Consider the following 20297-nt stretch of genomic DNA (forward strand, 5'->3'; position numbering starts at 1 on the left):
GTTTTCGAAGGATCAAACCCCAGGTCAGATTTTACCAAAATTCTGGTTTCCCCATAATGCTCTGTAAACTAATGCCGCACAAACTGCCCTGAGCCATATGAGATAAATTAAATAAATAAAATTATGTTGATGTGGTTGGCAGAGGTAAATGCAATTTTTTAAATGATTTTTAACGTATAGGCTCTGTAGCCCCTTCAACATGTAAGCTTTTGCAAACCTTTCCAATTTGTGTGCGTGTGATGACATACATGTATGAAAAACTGATAACTCAGCTATTCATATGTGCTTTTATGGTATCTCCTGGGGCTGGCCAGCTGGCTTCCTTCCTAAAAGCCGATTTAAGTTTATCTCTGTTGTGTATTTTCCTACCTTCAGTTCTAAAAATACCACCAGAATGTATTGACAGTAACCATTGTTAATGGCTCATGAAGGGAAGACAGATTTCCCTGTTGTAATGTATTTATTGGGAGTTGCCAATTAAATATTTCCACTGTAGGTTGAGAGGCTTATCTCTTTTTGAAAGCAGACAAAGACAAAGTTGTTTCCCCTGCAGCTTGTGTACACAGCCATGGGCGGCTCTTGTTAATGTCCCTTGCAAACTATTTCCTTCCTCTTTTGCCTATTGATGACAGAACAGATTCCAGGGAAGGTAAAGAGCCTTCTGTTCATGCTACTTCAAACACAGTCATGGTGTAACCACAAGCACAATCACTGGGGACGAGAAGGCCAAGGCAGCCGCCTGCATGTGGAAACATTCCAATAGGGGAAGCATTGGGGGTGGGGGTAGGGGTGAGGAGAGATGACAGTATCCAAATCCAGGGGCCATTCCGCACCGGGATCCATGTTGCAAATTGTTTGCAGAACAAAAAATCGCCATTTTAAATAGTGGAATTCGTCATTATGCATACCTGCCTTTGTAGTGGAATCCAGTTGCGTTTCTATCGTTTCCCCCAGGTTTCCGATCTCGGCAAAAATCACTAGTCAGGAAGCGATATTGCTGAGCTGTGTCCCGCCCCTGGCTGTCAAGTAGCCAATGGGAGGCCGTTATCATGCTCCCAAACAGCCCCTTTCCCTTTAAGGAAGGTTTTAAAAAAACACACACATGTTGCAACGAATCTGCGTTGATTCGTTGCAACGGAGAGACCCATCCAGCTAGCAGGTGGTGTTTGAGCTGCCGTTTCATCGTTGCCACACTCCCTGCGAGTGAAACCCCCCCCCCCCTCACGGGCGCGATTTTTGGCCGAAAATAGTGTGAAAAATAAAGGGAAAATAAACCAGCAAACGGGCCTCTGTGTTGCTTGTGCTTGGTGACTTTAAACAGAGGGACTGCAGCCGGGGAAGCCTCTCTGGGTAAACGAAGGCTTGCCGGTGCGTTGATCTCCGCTCGCACGGAGAAAAAAAATGGCGATCGCTTTGCCGGAAGATCAGAGGAGAGAGCCAGGGGGAGGGACTTTGCGGAAACCGCAACAATCGTAACGCACAGAAATTTTCCGCTAGTGTTGCAGATTGGTTGCAGGAGTGTAGCGCTTTATGGAGGGTGAATCCACTTTTTGGGATTTCCCTGAAAGCGCTACAATGAAGCGCTTTTTGCAGATCAGTTTCAGGAGTGTTGCAGATTGTCAATGACATTGTGCATAACGGCAAAACTGTAGCGATTTCAATTTGTAACCATTGTGCTATTTTGGACGGATGCGGAACGGCCCCAGAAATTGCCTAGCCTTCAATTCATGTATGCAAAGCTGTAGAAGTATTTGCCTACAAAACAAGTAATTTTGATGAGCAAACCAAATGTGTTTCATCTCAGTTTTCACTCATGATTTCATTCCAGTGCTTCCAATGTGGTAACATTCCAGAGTGTTTGCACAAATGGCAAGTTCCACGATTAATATTTTACCACTACTTTTCAAGTTATGTTTCAGCTACATGTATCTGAAGAAGTGAGCATGCACACAAAAGCTCATACCCGGGATAAAACTTTGCTCTTCTTAAAAGATTCCACTGGACTCAGACTGTGTTTTGCACTGCCCATGTTTATTTTGAAAGACTTTTTATTTTGCAAATGCAGTCTTGGGGATTGTTTTGTCAAGGTGAACAGCATTTGGATAGAGGGAAACTTTACTGTTTTATTTAAAATATATATTGTATTCTGCTTTTCCACCATATCATGGTCCACCCAGCAGCAAAAATAAAGATATCAAAACATTTAAACAATTAAAATATAGTTAAATATATATACTTAAATTTTGAACTTTAATCCTTTCCTCCCCTGCCATTTTCTTCGGGGGGTGGGGGTGGGGGGTGGAAACAAACACACACAACCAAGCTGCCTCTATTCCTGCTTGGGAAAATGTGCAGGTACCCAGGTTATTCCCCTCCCCACCCTGGGGGAGGGAAGGGAACAGTTTAGCATACATAAAGAAGGCTTAAAAATATAGAAACAAAATGTTTAAAAGCTATGTCATTCTGGATGCATTTTTAAAAGTTAATTTTACACTGTAGTAGTAACACTGAAATTTTGTAATCTTCCTTGAGTCTCAGTGAGAATGGCAGACTATAAATAAAAAATCCACCTCCTCAGCCAGGTATTCTCTTTGATAAAGCTATCCAGAAAGCTTCAGAAGAAACCATAAAAATGAGTCCTTGCTAATTTTGAAATCTTAACTATATCACCTGTTTGAGTGATATGTAATCTGTGTTCAATTTTCTGTACTTTCCCTATGTCAAGGAGTTGCAGTGTGCTGCACTGCTTAAGAGCTGAAAGTGGCAGGAAGTCCAGGGCTGAAAATCCACCCCAATCATGGCCTTAGGCAAGCCTCTCTCGCATACCATCATCAGCTTCCCTCCCACCTCTTGGAGCAGACTTTGTGAAGCCCTGGGGTTTCTTCATGGCCCTGGAAGGGTTTCCTGAATGGGTGGGGGTTAATTCATTAAAATATATTTTTAAAATTTGTTAAACATTTATCAGGTGATATGACCATACATGGTCATGTTGACCCACCCTCCCCTCGCAGAATGGCCAATGACGGGCCTGGAGGGGGTGGGCTGGGGATGTGCCCCAGGTGGGCATGCACACAGCTAGGCTTCCCAACCATATTCTGATCAATTGTTCCACTTCCGGGGTTTCTTGAAGCCTGAAGATTGTTTCAGGGGTTTCTCAATGGTAAAAAAAAAGTTGACAAAGGCTGCCTTAGAGTTATGGTAGGGATTGCTGAAAGCCACTTCACTTTTTGCATTAGCAATATGGGTGCTGCTATTACACTATCAAGGCATCCATGGGTTTCCAGAGCAGGTATGTATAAGAAAATAGTCCTTTTATAAATATACTAATATCAAAGCCCATTTTTAAAAATGGGCTGTGAAAGGGGCAGCAGGCAGGAGGGTGTGAGAGGGTAGCCGCAGCTCCCTTTGGCCCGCAAAGCGGTCTAAAGCAGGGGTAGTCAAACTGCGGCCCTCCAGATGTCCATGAACTACAATTCCCAGAAGCCCCTGCCAGCATTCGCTGGCAGGGGCTTCTGGGAATTGTAGTCCATGGACATCTGGAGGGCCGCAGTTTGACTACCCCTGGTCTAAAGGGAGTGGAAAGCCGCCACCACCCCCGGCTCCCTTTGGCTGCACCGAGAGCACTTCCCAGGCTAAAGGGAGTGGAAAGCCCCCCCCCCTCCACACCGCCGGCAGCAACAGGGCTTCGCACCCCACAGGGAGGCTGCAAACTCCCCCCTCGGATCCCTCCCAGCAGGAGTGTACCTGCAGGCCGCAAAGCCATGCTGCTGCTTCTCTCCTCATGGGTGACAATGGAGGCCGCAGCCACAAGGCTTCTAGCAGGCAAGGAGGGAGGGTGGGAGCTGGAGGGGGAGGGCCAATCAGGGTAGACCTGGACGGACTGGGCCCCAGACAGTCTCCCCCCAGCAGGCTGTTTCCCAAATATATGAGGGAGCAAAATAGGGTTAAGGATATATATAAAGTTTAGTGAATAATTCTTATTAAGTCTATCTATTGGCAATTACACAACTCTGAAATCACGCAGCACAGAAAACAAGTAAAGCTAGCCTATCCAACACAAATCAAGATCTGAATTAAATGGCACAAACTTGCAGTCATGAAAGCAAAGGTCACAGTTGAATCATTCTCTGTGTTGCCATCCATTTACAAATAAGCAGATCATAGTCTATCAGAACCCAAACTAGTCTTTCTTTCACAGTCCTTAGCTCAGTTATAATTTTTGGCTGTGAGACCAGGCAATGGTAACCAAGCAATCGGGATGTGTTCTTGCTAGAACCCACCAGAACAGGCTTTCTCTGGGTTTCTTGATGGTCCTGGAAGGGTGTGAGTGCATTAATTTTTTACGTATATTTGTCATGTCAACACACTCACACCTCCCCAAATCTCCAATGATGTGCCTGGAAGGGGTAAGAGGGGTCCCAAATGGGCATGTGTTTCTGTACAATTGTACCGCTTCTGGGGTTTCTGGAAGGCTGAAGAGTATTTCAGGGAGTTTTCAATGGTAAAAAAGTTGAGCAAGGCTGATCTAGAAGATTACCTCATCACTCCAGACTCCCCCCTCCCATCCTATGACTCACAAGCTCTCATGATGAGAAAATTATCCCATTCCTTACTTTGGCCTAGAAGATGATAAGAGCCATGTAGGCAGAGAGGGGTGCCTTGCCTCACACACTGGTATTATACTGAGGTTAGGTTTCCTACAGCATTTTGTCAAGGTCAGATGCGCATTTTGAAAGGGCACATGCCAGGCAATTTTGGTTTGCCATAGATTCCCAGCCCATGTTTCTTACATCCTTACAGTTATCTGACCTTTATGCTTTATATGCGGGGAAGTCAGTGTATGATAACGTTTACCAGACATCCCGGGTTTCACGGGACAGCCCTGACAATTCAGGATTGGTCCCGCATCCCGGACCATTTTCCAAAAATCCCGATTTTTGCTGCAGGCAGAGAGGCACAGTGTGGGCGAGGGGACGCACACGGCAAGGGAGGCAAGGGAGATACAAGAGGCTGATCCATCTACACCGGGCAGCGAGGGGGCTGTGGGGCCTGGGTGCCACTTGACTAATCAGCCACTGTTGCCGGAGCGCTAGGCCTACCTCCGCCGTCGCCTCCCTCCCGTGCACTTTGGCAGCCAGAGGACCTCCACTGGGGAGTCACCGCTGCCATCCTTACCTGACTCCGCCACCTTGCTGCCACCCAGGGATGCAGCTGCAGATAGTCGGGCGGGTGAGAGGCAAGCAGGCCACAGAGGCCGTTGGGTGCGCACTCCCTCCCCCACCCCCATCCCCCACCCCCACCATGTGCTCTGCAAAGCATCCAGAGGCACCACAAGCCATTCCCCAGCACCCCCCACGTCTGGAAGGGAGGGGGAAGGGAGCCCGATGGCAGCAGCTGCAGAGGGAGAGGGAGAGGGAGAGGGAGAGGGAGAGGGAGAGGGAGAGGGAGAGGGAGAGGGAGAGGGAGAGGGAGAGGGAGAGGGAGAGGGAGAGGGAGAGGGAGAGGGAGAGGGAGAGGGAGAGGGAGAGGGACAGGCTGGCAAGGTACGTCGGGGGGGGGGGAACACAGCAAAATTAACATAGAGATTGGGGAGGGGGGAGGTTGGAAGGGAAAGCTCTCATCTCCTGGCCCCAGACTCGGCCAGCTTTTGCATCCCAGCCTGGGATGGGGGAGAGGTCTGGGGTGCTTACTCCCGAGGAAACGTGTTGAGGACATCCATCCCAGGAGGGGGAGCTGCACCCAGCCGTCACAGGAGACGGGGGATGGAGGAGGAGGGGAGGCTGAGCGCCCCTTCCCGCCCGTCTGGAAGGGAGGAGGGGATTGCCCCACCTGTCAATAGTGTACCTTTATGGAAATCTGGTCACCTTAGTGTATGACTGATATAAGCTGCATTCTAGTATGAAGTAACGCTAAGATTTTGAACTTTTAGTGGAAACCCTGTCATATATCTAACTCTCATGGGCAGCTCCACCATGCAGATTTAAAAATCCATACAATATGGCTACGCACGGCTAGGGTACATTCTCCTGAAAACATGGACTTTGCAAAACATTATGAAAATGTAAGAAAAGAAGAAGGATTACAAATCCACAAAAGCATAGATTATTGCTCACTGATAGAGCATCTGTTTGACGTGCCAGGGAACCTAAATGCGAACCCCGGCATCTGATGTTAAAAGGATCAGTATATAGATGATTAGAAAGACCTCCACCTCAAACCCTGGATATCTGCTGCCAGTCTAAATAGACAATGCTTATTTTGAACAACGAATAGTCTGAAGCAGTCTAAGGCAGTTTCATGTATTCACCCCTAAGCCACTCTCCCAGTAGGAGCATGAGACCAGAGGGGCCAGCTTGGGAGAAGAGAATGAGATTTACTCTCACTTTGAGTGTTTGCATGTGTTTTTCTCCTATAAATATTAACATGAAGTATTGGGATGTAGAATAGTACAGTAGAATCATAGAGTTGGAAGAGACCTCTAGGGTTATCTAATCCACCCCCCTGCACAAATGCAAGAAATTCACAACTACCTGCCCACCCGCCAGGATCCCAATTTCATGCCCAAGTGATCCCCCACCAAAAATCTCCAGAATTCAGCCTGGCCTGGAGGAAATTCACCTACCACTCCACAGCGCCAATTAGCATTTAGCATTGTTTAAACTTGCCGGCTCTTGGAAGCTATACAAGTTTGGTACTTAGATGGAAGACCACCAATGAAGACTTTGCAGAGGAGGGCAATGCTTAGTCACTTGCCTTGGAAACCCTATGGGATTGCCATAACCTGCTGCAACTTGACCAGACAATGCATATGCATACACACACACACACACTAGGCATTATTATAATTATTTTTGTATATTCTTTAAATCTTCTGCCAGTGACGTTGTTATTATTAGCTAATTGTGTGTGTTCATTATGAGCAGAAAAAGCGTGCACTGAGGAATGCTGCTCTTCATGACACCCAAGTCCTTATATTAGAATGAAGACACTATTATTATTGCCTCCTGAGACCGGCTTATTTATTTATTTATTTATTTATTTATCATACTTTTATACCGCCCTCCCCGGAGGCTCAGGGCGGTTTACATTATAACAGAGAACCATACATAAAACAGTCTGTAGAACATGTACACCAATAACCAACAATTGCAACCAAACACAACACAGTATAACAATAAACAATCATAACACAAAGCTTAGGTGGGAAAAGAGTGTGGGCTGAAGTTATACTTGGCAAAAAAGGCTCACAGCACATCTTTCACAGTCCTAAGGAGCTGTTCAAGATATCCAAAATCTGGAGCTGTCCTTATGTGGATCTTTTAGCAAGGTCTGGGTAACACAGACTGCAACTGAAATATACACGTTTGGGGCGTATGCTGCTGTGCTGAGTCAGTGACTCTGAGCTCATAAAATATCTGGCCACTGGTGCAACCTCCACCCCTTAATGTAATCCCTGCTGGATGATTCAGAGGAGCTTTCAGTTCAACCTGGCTAGACCTGTCCTTTATAGCAACGCTTAGAGGTCCCATGACATGAACTGGAAAGCGCTCACTTCTAAAGAAGTGCTTAATACACTTGGTGCTACTTAACCACCCTCCATGAAAAGGAATCACAAATTACTTGTCACATTGTACTAATGATGGTTCCAGAGTATGTGTTAGAACATGTCCAGCCTGATTCTGAACAGACATTATTCTGTCTCATCCCACATAATGGCATAGAATTAAGCCAACATGGCCCATAGGCCAAGGTTTGGGCATGATGTGGTAATTGTTCTATGGTTTTGCTGTAGCACTCTCACCTATTTCCTTTTCCTTTTCCAGTTAGTGTCAGGTGGTATGGATTTAAATTTATAAGCTGTTTGAGAGTTCACCTCATAATTTCTTTTGAGTTCCTATGAAGCTAGGAGCTTGATAAATCCTTTTGGTTAGTGAGATCTTATTTAGAAGGCTAATGAGGCCTCCTGTGACATTGGTAGTTTGTGAGAAAGTTGTCTACTTTTTTATCCAAATGGCTTTTTCATGGCTAAAACAAGCAGAATTCAATGAACCCAAACATTTCTGTTACGAGATACAATGACAGAGAACTTAATTTGGTGGGGATCTTTAACTGGGTTCTGATTGTTATGTTGTTGTTAGTTGCGAAGTCATGTCCGACCCACTGAGAACCCATGGACAATGATCCTCCAGGCCTTCCTGTCCTCTACCATTCCCCGGAGTCCATTTAAGCTTGCACCGACTGCTTCAGTGACTCCATTCAGGAGTCTTCTCCTGCACCAGAGAAATTGTGATACTATATGCAATTACATTTTATTGTGAGTCATCGTATTGTAGGCCACTGTGAGGACAGTGTGGTAGAAAAATAAAGGTGTCAGCTCTACTTTTGCCTGGCAGTTTCCCATTTGCCCTTTGCTATGTACTAAGAAGGTATATCCATCCCAAAGAATGTGGTGTATGGTATTCAGGGATTCCTGAACACTAATTCGATACAGGAGATTCCTCGCCCACCCCCACTCCAGTAATTGTACTGTGTAGCCAACTGTAGTCATCATAACAGTGACGAAACCAAATGAATTTAATGTTCTTCCCAGAAATCAGAGGAAATCGTCTGCACTCCACATTTGCCATGCATCACACATATACCTAACAAGGACACACATACCTAACAACACTTCTTGAACTCTTGAGACACCTGGAAAAGTCTGAGGAGAAAAGGATTAGCTGCTTAGGGGGAGGATGAGGCAGAGAAAGGCATGAGGATGGCAGTCATGAGAACAAGAAAATGGGGGTGGCAGCTGGCTGTCCATTCCCCCCCCCTCAGCCCACCACTGGAGATTGCCTGACCTTGCTTAACTATAGCACCTTCTCTGTCACCTGAGGCCAAAAGAATTCAACCACTTAGTTGTGATTCAGTGAGGAGAGAGATGCAACCCATCTACCACCCCCACCCCCACCAGGTGACTGTAGAGGCCTGAGAGACAACAACTGAACAGTGTGGGTCAGGGATGCTGAATGGCTAGTATGGACAAAAGCAGACTATGGTTGTTCCATATGCCAAAGATTCTCCACCTTGCTTCAACTGCCACTGCAAATGCAAAGGCATGCATTTGACAATGCCACTTGCACAAATAGTGCTTTTCTGCACACTTTCATGTGATTTTTCTCTGATTTTTCCATGTATGCTTTGCAGCATCTCCACATTGGCTCTTTGGGTATGGTTGTTATGGATGATGTGGTGACTCAGCAACCTCGGGGGGGGGCTTGTTCATGCATATGCTATAGTGTTCTGATGGCTCTATTAGAATTTTAAATAGATAAATAGCAATAAATGGTTGTAATGCTATTTCACAATATCAGCAAAGACATTAAGAGGTGATATAGCCATCTTCAAGTACTTGAGGGGCTGTCACATACAGCAGTGGTCCCCAACCTTTTTATCACCGGGGACCACTCAACGCTTGACAATTTTACTGAGGCCTGGTGGGGGGGGGGGTAGTTTACTCCTCTACTCTCAACCACTGCCCTAACGCTCTCTGATCGCTATGGTAATGTTTAAATAAGATACAGACACACCACAACAATGAACATAAGGAACATTTTATTTTAATGGAAATTTTAACTCATGACAATGACAAATCAATGGGAACCCTGAGCTTGTTTCTCTGCAACGAGATAGTCCCATCTGGGAGTGATGGGAGACAATGACACCCGAAATGTGTTGTAAAGGGCCGGGGGGGGGGAGGAAGGCATCCTTCGCGGCCCACCTCCAATTAGTTGACGGACCACATGTGGTCCGCGGCCCACAGGTTGGCGACCGCTAACATAGAGGATGGAACAGAGTTGTTTTCTGTTGCCCCGGAGGGTAGGACCAGAACCAAAGGGATGAAATTAATTCAAAAGAACTTTAGGCTAAACATCCGGAAGACAGTTAGAGCAGTTCCTCAGTGGAGCAGGCTTCCTCAGGAAGTGGTGGGTTCTCCATCCTTGGAAGTTTTTAAGCAGAGGCTAGATAGCCACCTCAGAGAAATATTTCCAACTCTATGTTTCTATGACATGCCATTCCACCTGCTGTCTTGCAGCTTCTCCTCCCCTTTGTTTTTCAGCCAATCAAAAAATAATTGCTTGCACTTTCCCTCTTATATCTACAATTCTAAGGTCTAAACTTTGGAACAGAAATATATGTTGCAAGCAATAATGTAGCAATAATGTAGCACCACAATAGCACACAGGATAAAATGTTGGGAAGATTGTACCCATGAGAGGCTGATAGTGGGGAAATGCTGCCAAGATGAGTGGAGATTTGCAGGATAGGGAAATGTGTACCATTCTTTTTCAGACACATGCTAATATGCTTTGCCTGCAGATTAGGGAAAGATGTATTGAGGGCAGAAATGACACTGTGTGGATGTAACCCTGGAGCTCCACCAGCTGAGAAAGCCTTGGTTCCTGCTCTTCTGCAAGTGCTATTGAGTGGTGGAAGATATTTCACTCCCAAGTACTATTTCGAAAGTGGCTGCCGGTCAGCATGAGTCAAAGGAGCACAAGAACTTTTTAGCTAGATCAGAGGTCCACATTTAGCAGCACCCTGGGTAATAGTGCCAGGCAGGATCCAGAAATTAGAGGCACCTGGTTTTCTATTATGAATCAGGACACGGCTTGTAAAATTAGGGATAAGTGTATTTTTTTTTCCCCTGTGTCTAGCTTATTTGGGATGAAGGGGGTCTTCTTGATTCCTTGACCACTTCCCTTAATATTTAAAAGGGGTATATTCTTTGTTGTTGTTGTTATGTGCGAAGTCGTGTCCGACCCATCGCGACCCCATGGACAATGATCCTCCAGGCCTTCCTGTCCTCTACCATTCCCCGGAGTCCATTTAAGTTTGCACCTAGTATATTCTTTATGTCATACCTTTTCTGTTTTCTTACTTCTGTTTTCCTACTTCCATCTGCTTTTCTTTCTCTTTTTTAGCATTTTTAAAAACTGGATTGAATTCCCATTGGTCTGGAACATGATGGTAAAGCAGATCAGTAGAAACCTCTCTGCAGCCATGGGAAGGTAATGAATATACCTTAGCCATTTTTCATGTTGCCACAAAAATAGATAGCTAGAGGGAAATATGATGGATCAATTCGATCTGTGGTGGGTGCATTACACCGCTAGAGCCTGAAAATCAAGACTGGCATGAATGGCAGAGATCCTCTAGGCTTTGGGATATTGATTTTCTTCTGGGTCTGCATGTCCCCTGTGCCTGACCCCCATTAGGAGATTCAACACTGGTCAGAAGAGTTGCAACCACAGGACAGCGTTGCCTCATTCCCATCACAACTGCCTTGAAGCCTCTTCTCCCCTGTTCATTGTCGTTCTTGAAGCCACTCTGCCCACAGCCACAGCCTCCAAGTCTGGGCATGGAGTAGGAAGTGTTGGCCCTGGATCCTCACCCACTCTGTTCACAAGCCTTGATTTTGGGAGCATTTCCATATTCTTCATCGCCAGCTACTTGTGCCACTGGGCTCCTTTCCGCATTACATTTTGTCCATGCAGAGATCTGCAGTGTGCCAAGGGCCCACTATGACACCTCCCCCTCCTACTCCTTCCACCAGATGTATATACAGGCACCCAGCTTCAGACCGCATGGGCTGCCCTGCCATGGAAAGTTCTCTCTGCACCATTACTCAGAGATGGGGTACGATTGCCCCGGGGCCTTTTCTGGGATCCCATTCACAAAAGTTCAGTATCCTCTGTATGTGCAACAAGAAGCAGAAGGGAATGGGTCTGCTGTGGTCAGATAAATACGCTGCCATCTTCATTTCATTAGCAGTATGGGGGCGCAAGAATGTATAGTCCACAGACACTTTATAGGCGTCATTTGCATCTCTGTGTGTATAAAATAACCTGGAAAGTCCACAAAATGTAGACATGCCCTGCTGCTGTTCACTATTTAGCACTCCCGCTCCTCTAATAACCATAGCTGGATAAGAAGAATTTGCTAGTATAATATGGCAGAGGAGTGTACAACTTCCAAGAATTTATTTTAGTGCTCCAAATGTAATTAAACTTAACAACAAAAAAAGAAGGCTCACAAAAATATGTAGACACACAAGAGGGGAGTTGTGTTTCTCATCAGTCACTGATTACATCATCCAGAAACTGTGGCAATGCAGACTTCCATGCAACAAGCACAGGCGGGAACAACCAGGAAGTTTCCCATGGCCTCAGCTGTCCTTTACATCATCTCAGCCATCTCAGGTTTGACTAGCAAGGGATTTGTCCTTTGAACAGTAGTATCCATTCAGACTAGAGTGTCTGTCTAGGGATCTTGGAAGGGGGGTGTCTGTGTAACTAAACTCAAAACATTATGATTAACATTTAATGAAATGGTACACCCCACAGGAGAGGTGTGTGCATTTGATATTATGCTTTACTTATATGTTGCTGTTCCTCCAAATAGTTCAAAAAGACTTAATACATGTGGTTGCCATCACAATACTGCTCAAAGCTACAACCTTATCTAAAGCAGCAGAACTTCTTTTTTAAAGTTCATCTCTGGAGAAAAAAGCTTGCACTGATCTCTCCCAATTCCTCATTTCTCCCAGTTGTAATATCTGTATCTTGAACTGTGGAGGTTTTTTTTGGGGGGGTGGGGGATGCTATTGTGCTATGTTATTGATTCTTCTGCTACTGGCCTTTTTGAAGTGTCTTAATGTGCCAGATGTTGTTTTATTGCCTCTTTGGTATTGATTGACATGCATTTTATTGCAGAAAATTGGCTGCTGTTTTAGACACTTGGCTTGCCAAGAGCACAGGCAAGAAAGAAAGAAAGAAAGAAAGAAAGAAAGAAAGAAAGAAAGAAAGAAAGAAAGAAAGAAAGAAAGAAAGAAAGAAAGAAAGAAAGAAAGAAAGAAAGAAAGAAAGAAAGAAAGAAAGACAGACTGAGCCTTAAGGCATTTGAAGTCTAGCTAAACGTTTCTTGCAAATGCATATAACAAAATTCTGAAAAGTTCTGAAAGAATTTAGCGAATAAGCTGATTTGCAGAATGGAGGAACAGGAATAAGGAGAATGCTTAATCCTTTTCTTACCTGTCATGTCTCTGCTCAAAAATGCCCCCTCCGTCCACTCTAAGGACTTTCATACACACACTTACCCTTATGAACATCCATTTAGAATCACTGAAGGAGAAAATAGAATATCTTGGTGAAGAGCCACCTGCTTCTCAGTACTTGTGTCTAATGATTTGTTAGGCTTTTATCAGTTTCCTGAAGTCCTCAGCCCCATGTACCAAAAGGGAAAGTGAAGGCAAGAATATAAATATAGTCACTTTTCAGTTTGGTAACAGTCATAGGAGCAGGCAATGGCAAACCATGGCTATTAGTCTCTTGCCTTGAAAACCCTTTGGGGTTGCCATAAGTTGGCTATGACTTGGCAGCACTTTCCACCACCACCACCACTACAGGATGCTTCCCCACAAAGGCAATTATCCCACAAATGGCACTTCTATATGCAGGGGTCAGCAGTGCCTCCATTCTTTCCACTGCACCCCTTTTGTCTGCCACCAGTAATTATGTCATACCAATGTAATGCTTCTATGGCAATATACCTACTACTAATTTTAAAAAAGGCAAAAAGCTCAGCCAAGGCAGGGGGGACAAGCCATGTGCAGGAGGAAGTGAAAGAGGACATGACATGGGCAGAGAACCCAAACCTGCTTTGAGTATGATATTCCAGGAAAGAGTGACCCAAAGCATGTTTAGGAAAATACAGGAAAACCAAGATAAATGAGAAAGGTGGGCAACTGAACAATAATGTCATGTAGAAGCCCACCAAAACACACTGCTGTTTGATGGAGAATGTGATGTGAAATGTCTATAAGGAAGCCACCTTAGATATAGCACTGGTTTTCAGTTCTTGCCTATATTTTAACCTTTAAATAACTTGAATATTTGATTCCATCTGTATCTGTTCTCTTCTTTTTTCAAAGATTTTTCAGGGTCTTGTAATTGGACAATTAACTAGCCGCTATACAGATCGGACCTTGCTTATGCTGAGTGTTTTCGTCTTCAGTGGAGTGGGCCTTGCTATGGTAAGTTTTCATAGTAGGTTACCGTTGATTATGCTATTGTAGAAGACTTGACAACTTGCAGGGTTAGTGTTGGATTCAGAACAATGTTTCCAGGGGTGCAAGAATTTCCATTCATGATTTTTCTGCCTCACCTCTGCCTGTAGAACATATCTTTGGCTGACGGGTCATCTCTGTTTCACCTCTGCCTGTGGCAGCCAAAAATGCCTGCTGGAATCTTGCTCTCCTCCAAGAGCAAGATTTTGGGTAGCATTTGTGGCTGACATGAGATGGGAAGAGATAGGGAAATTGCCTTTTGTGAAACTATTTCCACATCAGGAATTTGGCCTGACTCACTGCTTGGCCATTCATGGGGCTAATTCCCTTTTCCGTATGACACTGGCGCTCAGGCCTGGCCCAAATTAGGCCCTCATTTGCCCCATGATAAATCTGCATTCCCTTTTTTGCCCTGGGGGTCAATGGGGCCTATGTCATGCCTGGGCCATGTGTCTGCAGAAAAATCGGGCCATCCTGGCTCCTCCTCATCCACGCCCAAGTATGGCATCCCAGAAGGACAAAATAAATGTCCAGGCAGCTTTGCCGTACTGCGCAGTGTGACAGAGCTGCCAGGCACATTTTTTGTTTGTTTTAAGAACACTATATTGTGTTGTTACACAAGAGCACTTTTTTTTTTAACTTAAGGCCCACGCCACCCCGCAGCGCGATGGAGCCTCGCTGTGCTGGCTGCTGTGCGGGATCACTATCTGGGGCATGTGGGGTGCAGCAGGCCAAATGCTTCCCCGTGTGGAGCTGGGAGGAGGTGAGGCAACCTGCCCTGAGCCAAAAACTGGGTGGCAGTGCAGCACAATGCCTCCCATGAGGTAAAGGTCTTAGTGAAAATCCTTGCCCCGCAGAAGCATTTAGTCTGGATCCAATACATGTATATTATATATTGGGTGTGAGGAAATTTGAGATGATATATCTAAAATATTTCCCCATATAGTGTTAGTTTTAGTTCTCATGTGCAACAGTCATCCATTGGTGATGCAGTTATCAGTTGCTGAACAGGCATGAGTTAACCAGACCTTGGTGAGTTTTCTGAACCTAAATAGAATACAAAAATCCAGACACATTTGTTTTTTTGTTTGACATTACCATTCTGTTTTCTAAATTCTGAAGAATATATTACTCTACCAAATATCAAAACAGAGCCAGAGCTGGCTTAAAATGCTTATTTGAAAGCCGATAGGAATTAATTTGTTTGAGCTTATAAAACAGCACCAGTTCATTCAGGATCAATCTGCATAGAGCTCCAGACCACACCATCATGTCCAGACACAATAATGTCATTCTTGGGGAAATGATGATCTTATGAGGTAAGAATTACAATGTTGTGCCAATTGTCTTTCATCATTTTCAGTTGGAGCAGGTGCTGCATGGTGGTTGGTTGGTTGCAGACCCATAGTATTGGAATCTAGATTAGAAAAGGTCAGCAGCAAGATGACAAAAAGCCCCTGGCTCCAGAATTCTAAAAAACCATCTGTGGCATGCACCCATCTGTCTATTGCGACAGAAGCTAAGAGAATTGTAGAAAAACTGAATCATTCTCTCCGAAGAAGTTCACTGAGCAGTCATTGTGGGGCTGAGATTGTTGTTCTTGTGCAGGTTGATTTGATGCCCAGGATGAAAATTCTCACATCTTCTCTAGAATCCTCAGTTCATACAATATGCATTCTCACCCAAGGGTGTTGCTGTTAAGACCAAAGGCCAAACTAGACATGACAGACTCCAGGGATGTAATCTGTGGCACTTTTCACGTGCTGTGTGTGTGCATGCACGCATACACTCATGAACATTTTAGCACTTGAAAAGGCATGGAGAAAGAGCTTAACAAGAGTGTCAGGCCCTCATGGCATATTTTAAACTCATGTCAAGTTTGGCCCTCAGAAAATGTCTACCAGACTTCTGGGCCATCCGGAGTCTTAACAGCAGTCTTTGAATGACTAGGGCAGACAAGAAGAATGAACTAATTTGTACTTCCCAGAAAGAATTTTACAGAAGCTTGCATTAGCAGGGAGAGAGGTAAGTTGTGGAAAGGCCTAGGAATATTCAAAAATTGTTAAAATACAAATCTTACAAAGACAATAATTTTAAAATAGTTTACATCAGAGCACTTTGAATAGCATTGTTCAGTTAGTTCAAAATGTGTCGAGAGAGAGACCTCATTAAAAAGCCACCAATTGAAAAGAGCAATCCAACTTGTACTGTTTGCTAATACTGTAGTAGTGGGAGTACATTTAACCACAGTACTCTGGCTCTGGTTTGATGATCTTCTGCATTTATTCAGCAATGCACAATTGTCTCATGGGTTCCTTCTTCAGTGTACATTCTTATACCAGATTGTGACAACTGTAGGCTTCATTAGAATCAAGCAATTCTGGTTATCAGGAACTACAAGCCATTGTTTATAAATCCACTTTAAACAATGAAGTTTGCAGCAAATAGGATTGCTAACTCTAGGTTGAGATATTTCTGGAGTCTACCCTCCAAAGCAGCCCTTTTCTCCAGGGGAACTGATCTCTGTCTGGCAATCTCTTGTAATTCCAAGAGATCTCCTGGCCCTACCTGGATGCTGGTAACTCTGATTTGAAGAAAGTTATGTGTGCCACTTTTGGTTCCTCCAACAACCACTTCCAGAAGCACTTGCTGAAGGTCACATTCTCTGCAGCAGTATGCCATGCAGCATTGCAGGAGGCTGCTGCAAAAATAAAGAATAGGCCAAAATCATTCTCCTCATTCTTGCATGAGCTCTGCTCAGCCTGTTGTCTCCTCCTTCCTGCAGTCCCCTTCATGCTGCATGCCACTTTGCTCTGGGGAGTCCTTCTTGACCCTCATCAGGGCTTTTCAGTGGAAGTTTGATAGGGACCTCATGAGAAAAGGGGAATTGCTTCTGCAAGCTCCATTCCAACCCTATGCATGGGATTTAGCATTAAACAGATTTTGCCTTTTTGGGTTAGGTAAAGGTAAAGGTATCCCCTGTGCAAGCACCGAGTCATGTCTGAGCCTTGGGGTGACGCTCTCCAGCGTTTTCATGGCAGACTCAATACAGGGTGGTTTGCCAGTGCCTTCCCCAGTCATTACCGTTTACCCCCCAGCAAGCTGGGTACTCATTTTACCGACCTCGGAAGGATGGAAGGCTGAGTCAACCTTGAGCCGGCTGCTGGGATTGAACTCCCAGCCTCATGGGCAGAGCTTCTTACTGCATGTCTGCTGCATTACCACTCTGCGCCCCAAGAGGCTCTTTTTGGGTTAAATCATGGCAAATTGTTTTTACTGAAACTCAGACATAGAGGTAGAAATCAGTGCAAGTAAAGGCAGGAAGGATGAAAGACTTCTGAGTCCAAATGGATCCACTGTATCTGGAGAAAGTTTTCTCCCCCAAAAATGGTTCAGCGCCCACCTTAATTTTTTGTTAACAAATTTATGGGATATCCAAGTCACAAAGGCCTTGTAGGAAAGGAACCAGAAGTTGTTTCCTGTGCTGGCTATTCATAAGAAAATGCAGCTGCAGCCCTGTTGGCAAGACAAACGTATTTAAAAACTGACTGTTCAAAGAGCTGCCGAGAAAATAACATCCTCTGGGGGTGGTTTATGTGTTGGAGCTCTTTCTAGGGAAAAGCTGTCTTTCTTGACGCAACTTGGCCTGATCATCAGGAAAGGCCCTGTCTGAACTAAGCCTGCAGTTTACAGATCCGCTGACATTAAAAGCTTTTTATGTGCTGGGAGATTTTCTGTGACGAGGAAACTGAACAATGATCTCAAGTTACAGTTTTGTACTAAACACTTCCTCTTCCAGAGCACACTGAGCTGAAATTAACAGAGAAATCAGTTGGTCTGAAAAGAAACCCTGCAAAAGTTTGGGTTCTTAATGAAGAAAAAAGAGAGAGGATAGAGAGAAGCAATTAGGAGAATGCCTCAACTCTCAAAACACAGTTAGCCAGAGTTCAGCCAAGTACCTTTTCCTGAAATCCGATGGTCTGGTCATATTCCAGCTCCAGTCCATGTTTCTAGTTTCATTTCCTCAGTTGACAGGCTTGCTTTCTTGAGTCTGGATGGATCCTGATTAGGGCCTCCTCCCCTTGGCTGGAGGGCTACATCATAATTGCACTCTGCTATAACACTGAGGTACAAAAAGGCAGTCTTTACTTGCCATGTAACAATGATGCCTGTAGGGACTTTTAGCCATTTGCCTCTTAAAAATACAAGCAATAGGGGAGGGCCTTTGATATTTCTCTTGATATCCACTTCTTTATATGTGAATGACAAGAATTTAAGAAAAACAAAATGCAAACTTCGGGCATGGTGTATCATGAGTGAATATTTTCTTAGTTGTGTCCTAAGTACTCATACAGTACGTACATAAATATTTCATTTGAAGTAGTTCCAGATTTGCTGGAATTTTCCCCCACTTATAACTTTTCCCATTTATCCTACACGTCCTTGGGGGAACTCATTGTGACAGACATAATTCCCCATGCCTCCACTTTATCCTCTGATCAACCCTTCGAAGACGGTTCGGGGGAGAGAGCATGAATGGCCACCCAATGAGCTTCATGGCTGGTTATGATTATGAACTGGGGTCTTCTTATCTGGTGCTCTGCTACACCACACATATTCAAGGTCTAAGAACAAACACAATGAAGAGGGGAAGCAGCATCATTTGACTGTGAAGGCATTGCCCTACCATCTTTTTCTTATTCACAGAAGCATTTAAACCTATTTTTACATAAGTTTCTTTGCAAAGCATTCTTACATAGATGAACGATAGGTGGAATTGCAGACTGAATGAGTGAGGCAGGCAGAGCTGCCCTGTTGGACAGTGCCAGCCACTTGCCCTTGTATTGCCTTTGCCTATTTTTATTTTTCCTGGCTACTATTTCTATACAGGAGGAGGGAAACAAAAATGGTGAGGGGTTTGGAGACCACGATATATGAGGAGAGGTTGAGGGAGCTTGGTCTGTTTAGCCTAGAGAGAAGATGACTAAGAGGTGATATAGCCATCTTCCAAGTACTTGAAGGGCTGTCACATACAGCAGTGGTCCCCAACCATTTTTAGGCTGGGGACCGGCAGGGCATCTGGCCCGCCCGCGCATCGTGCATGCACGGCCGCACCAGCGCATCGCGCATGCCGCACCCAAGCATCGCGCATGCGTGGCCGAAACTGCGCGTGCGCGGCACTTTCGCACAATTTCAGCCGTGCATGGATCATGTGCGCAGGTGCGGCCCTGATTCCCTCTTCCCCCCCTCCCGCAGTAAGAAGCTTCCCGACCCGCAAGCTTGTGGCCTGGGAAGATTTTTACTGCGGGGGGGGGAGAGGGAACCGCGGCCCGGTGCCATGGCCTTCGCGGCCCGGCACCAGGCCGCAGCCCACAGGTTGGGGACCACTGACATACAGGATGGAGCAGAGTTGTTTTCTGTTGCCCAAATTAATGCAAAAGAATTTTTGGCTTAACATCCTGAAGAAGTTCCTGATAGAGTTGTTCCTTAGTGTTACAGGTTTTCTTGGGTGGGGGTGGGCTCTCTTTCCGTGGAGGTTTTAAGCAGAGGCTAGATAGCCATCTGACAGGAATGCTAATTATGTGAACTTAGATAGATTGTAAGTGGGTGGGCTGAAAGAATTGTGCCCATGATTGGCTCTTGTGGCCCTTTCTTCTATGCCCAGGGAAATGCCAATCACCACTTTGGGTTCGGGAGCCAAATTTCCTCCAGGCCAGACTGCTCAGGGATTCTGGTTTTTTTGTGGGGGAGAGCATCATCTGGACATAAAATTGGGGTCACTATAGGTGGGCAGGTAGTTGTGAATCTCCTGCATTCTGCAGGGGGTTGGAGTAGATGAGGTCCCTTCCAGTTCTATGATATTATTGTTCTATTCTGTATTGGTGATCATCCATTTGTGTCCAGGATGTGCATTCAGTATTTGTCAGTCAGTATTTACCAATTCTTCTCAGCTAGTTTTACTCTCCTCCCCCACCCCACCTTATCATTATTAACAAGCAAGAACCTGTTGGGATTTTTTTTAAGGCAGATGATATGATGCAATGAGTAAAGTATTTCTCAGGGAGATGCTGTACAATAGTAAAAGGGTATGCCTGCATTGGGAAAGTGTCTGGAAGCTTTATCTGGCTCAAAAGGTGACAGCCAGGGGACTAGATACAGAAGCTGTATCTCTCCTGTGTTAAAAGAT

The 20297-nt window shown here is 45.0% G+C and overlaps 1 protein-coding gene across 1 annotated transcript in view; it reads left to right on the forward strand.

Moving 5' to 3' along the window:
• The window catches only part of SLC67A1 (solute carrier family 67 member 1), an 88204-nt gene that overhangs the window by 62012 nt on the left and 5895 nt on the right, over positions 1-20297 (forward strand). The window contains exon 9 of the mRNA XM_077321535.1: positions 13976-14077. Coding sequence (XP_077177650.1) covers positions 13976-14077 — 102 coding nt within the window. The remainder of the gene's footprint in view (positions 1-13975; positions 14078-20297) is intronic.

The sequence above is a fragment of the Paroedura picta genome, chromosome 2 (assembly GCF_049243985.1).
Source record: "Paroedura picta isolate Pp20150507F chromosome 2, Ppicta_v3.0, whole genome shotgun sequence".
Lineage (NCBI taxonomy): Eukaryota > Metazoa > Chordata > Lepidosauria > Squamata > Gekkonidae > Paroedura > Paroedura picta.